Consider the following 2,554-nt stretch of genomic DNA (forward strand, 5'->3'; position numbering starts at 1 on the left):
TTTCCTTGAATTATTTGGACAAGACCTTTCTAATTAACATTTTTATTTTCGCAGTTTATTATTAAATAAAAATATTCGAATAATGTAACAAGTATACTTCAAATTTTTTTTTTTTTAGTTCTACTAAATTTTTTCAGTTACATTTCTCGTTAGTAGTTGGTTGCACTTATATCTCTAGCTATTTGACTTAAGCTAATGGAAAAAGATTTTGATAATATATTAAATTATATATAGTCATGCATTTGGTTTGCATGAAATAAATTATAATTGTGATAACTAATTTTGCATTATTCACAGAATTTTTTTGAAGGCATGAATGAGTTGGATTTGGATTTTGATAAAGATCTTCTAAAACCAATCTGGCTAAGTAAAGAAGGTTCCCGAAAAGATTGGTTTTCCGGTTTAAAATCTCTGACGCTATATCACTGTGATGCATCTAATACGCATGTAATTCCGTCAAATGTCCTCTGTTGTTTGAAGATCTTACAAGAACTTCAAGTACGGGAATGCAAGTGCATAGAAAGCATTTTTGAGATGGATGACACTAAGAGCTGGGAATCATCATTCCAACTGAAGAAGCTAAGTTTAACGGATCTACCAAGTCTGAAGAGTGTGTGGCAACATGACAAACGAGAAATCCTTCTAGGCTTTCAAAATCTGCAGCAGGTCATTATCGAAGATTGTGATAAATTGACAAGTGTGTTTCCTACAGTCTTGGCCAGAGATCTTAAAAAGCTCGAGGAACTCCATGTAAGCGATTGCTCTGAGTTGCAAGAACTTGTTGAAGACGTGGAAGGATCAGAAACGTTTAAGTTTCCTCGTTTAACCACACTGAAACTATCAAAGTTGCCACAACTAAGTGACTTTAAGTCTGGAAGATTGACTCTGGAGTGCCCCGAGTTAAAGCAGCTGCAGCTGTTTCCGAAGCAACAACAAAAATATCCCGAGGTAATAATCAAGTGCATGTGGTATATATACATTTTTTCTTCTCTTACATATTTTGTTTCTTATCATTTGTATTGCCTTAATTCATTAATAGGGCGGTATTTCCAAGGTGGAGAAGTTGTGGCTCGATCCAAGTCACACTTGGGCGAAGAAGTTTATGAATCAAGGTGGCTTTCATCACTATTTAAATGAACTTTACCTTTGGTACTTTGGAGAGAACTCTACTTCACCATTTGAGATACTTGCTGATCACAAGATGCTTCCCAAATTAGAGATTATTGATTTATATGGGAACAAATGCAAAACCATGAATATTCCCAAAGAAGTGGGTGAGAGGATGCTTGACTTGAAAGAATTGAAGTTGTCCTCACTAGATGAGCTGAACTCCATTAGTGGGCTAGAGTACTTGTTAAAGCTGCGGCTATTGGAGGTTTATGAATGTCCAAAATTGACAACAGTATTAGTACTACATTCATGCTCCAATCTGAAAGAATTGCATATAAAGCACTGTGATGGATTGGAATGTTTATTGACATCCTCAGCAGCAAAAATGCTAATACACCTTGAGGAGTTGAAAGTTGAATACTGTATGTCATTGAAAGAAATAGTGGGAAAAGAAGAAGAAAGTGGGACGGAAGACATTATTGAATTTAAGCGCCTACACAGGATAACTCTTAAATATTTGGAAAGGCTGGAATGCTTTTATTCAGGGAATGCCACACTGAATTTGCCCTCTTTAATTCGAGTGGACATAGTACGGTGCCCCAAGATGAAAATTTTTTCTCAAACAGAAATAAATGTGAAACCACCATTATTTCAAGTATTTTACTCCTCTTATGAAGTTGAAAGATTGTTCCTCGATGATCTAAATGTAGCTGTTGCATGCCAGTTTCTACAACAGGTAAAAACTTTTGAATTTATTTTCATCAAAATTTCTTTTTTTTTTTTTCTAATTCAAATTTTGTTTTCTTTCCAAGTCTAGCCAATAACCATTGATCTCTTACAATAATGGGGCCATTGCTTCGATAATAATAATAATAATAATAGTAGTAGTAGTAGTAGTAGTAGTAGTAGTATGACTTTGAATATATATTACTACAGCGCATAACTAGATCCTTGAGTTCATGACGTATTTAACATATAGGACTTCCTCATATATATAACTTTTTAAAAAAAAACTCATGCGTATGGTTTTCTGTTTTAATCTGCAAGACAATCTTATACTATATAGTGATGTTAAACAATATAATGTCTTGCACTAATTTTCCATTTTCATTATGTATTTAAGATGACGGGACCGTATTATATATATGGAGAAAATTATTACTTGGCGCCAATAAAAAATACAAGTACGTATGGCTATTTCTCAATGCATGTTAAATATAAATTAATTAAAAAATTTAGCACATATAAATAAATGATAGGTCAAAAATAAATTATGTTTTCTCTGAATAACGACTTTCAAACTAATTTTAATATTTCACTTTGGTTATGTAAAATATAAAAAGGCGCATACAAGACTAGTGAAATGGGTGAGGTAGGTGACATCAAAAGAAAATTATTAATAAAATAAAAATTTTAAATATAAATAAAAAGAGAAACATGAGGA

General features: G+C 32.7%; 1 protein-coding gene across 11 annotated transcripts in view; it reads left to right on the forward strand.

Moving 5' to 3' along the window:
* LOC107626874 overlaps nucleotides 1-2,554 on the forward strand; it is a 153,808-nt gene that overhangs the window by 32,772 nt on the left and 118,482 nt on the right. For all 11 annotated transcript variants that reach the window (XM_021115435.1, XM_021115437.1, XM_021115439.1 and 8 more), the window contains 2 exons: nucleotides 298-948; nucleotides 1,040-1,846. In XM_021115435.1, the coding sequence (XP_020971094.1) occupies nucleotides 298-948; nucleotides 1,040-1,846 (1,458 nt within the window). The remainder of the gene's footprint in view (nucleotides 1-297; nucleotides 949-1,039; nucleotides 1,847-2,554) is intronic.

The sequence above is a fragment of the Arachis ipaensis genome, chromosome B02 (assembly GCF_000816755.2).
Source record: "Arachis ipaensis cultivar K30076 chromosome B02, Araip1.1, whole genome shotgun sequence".
Lineage (NCBI taxonomy): Eukaryota > Viridiplantae > Streptophyta > Magnoliopsida > Fabales > Fabaceae > Arachis > Arachis ipaensis.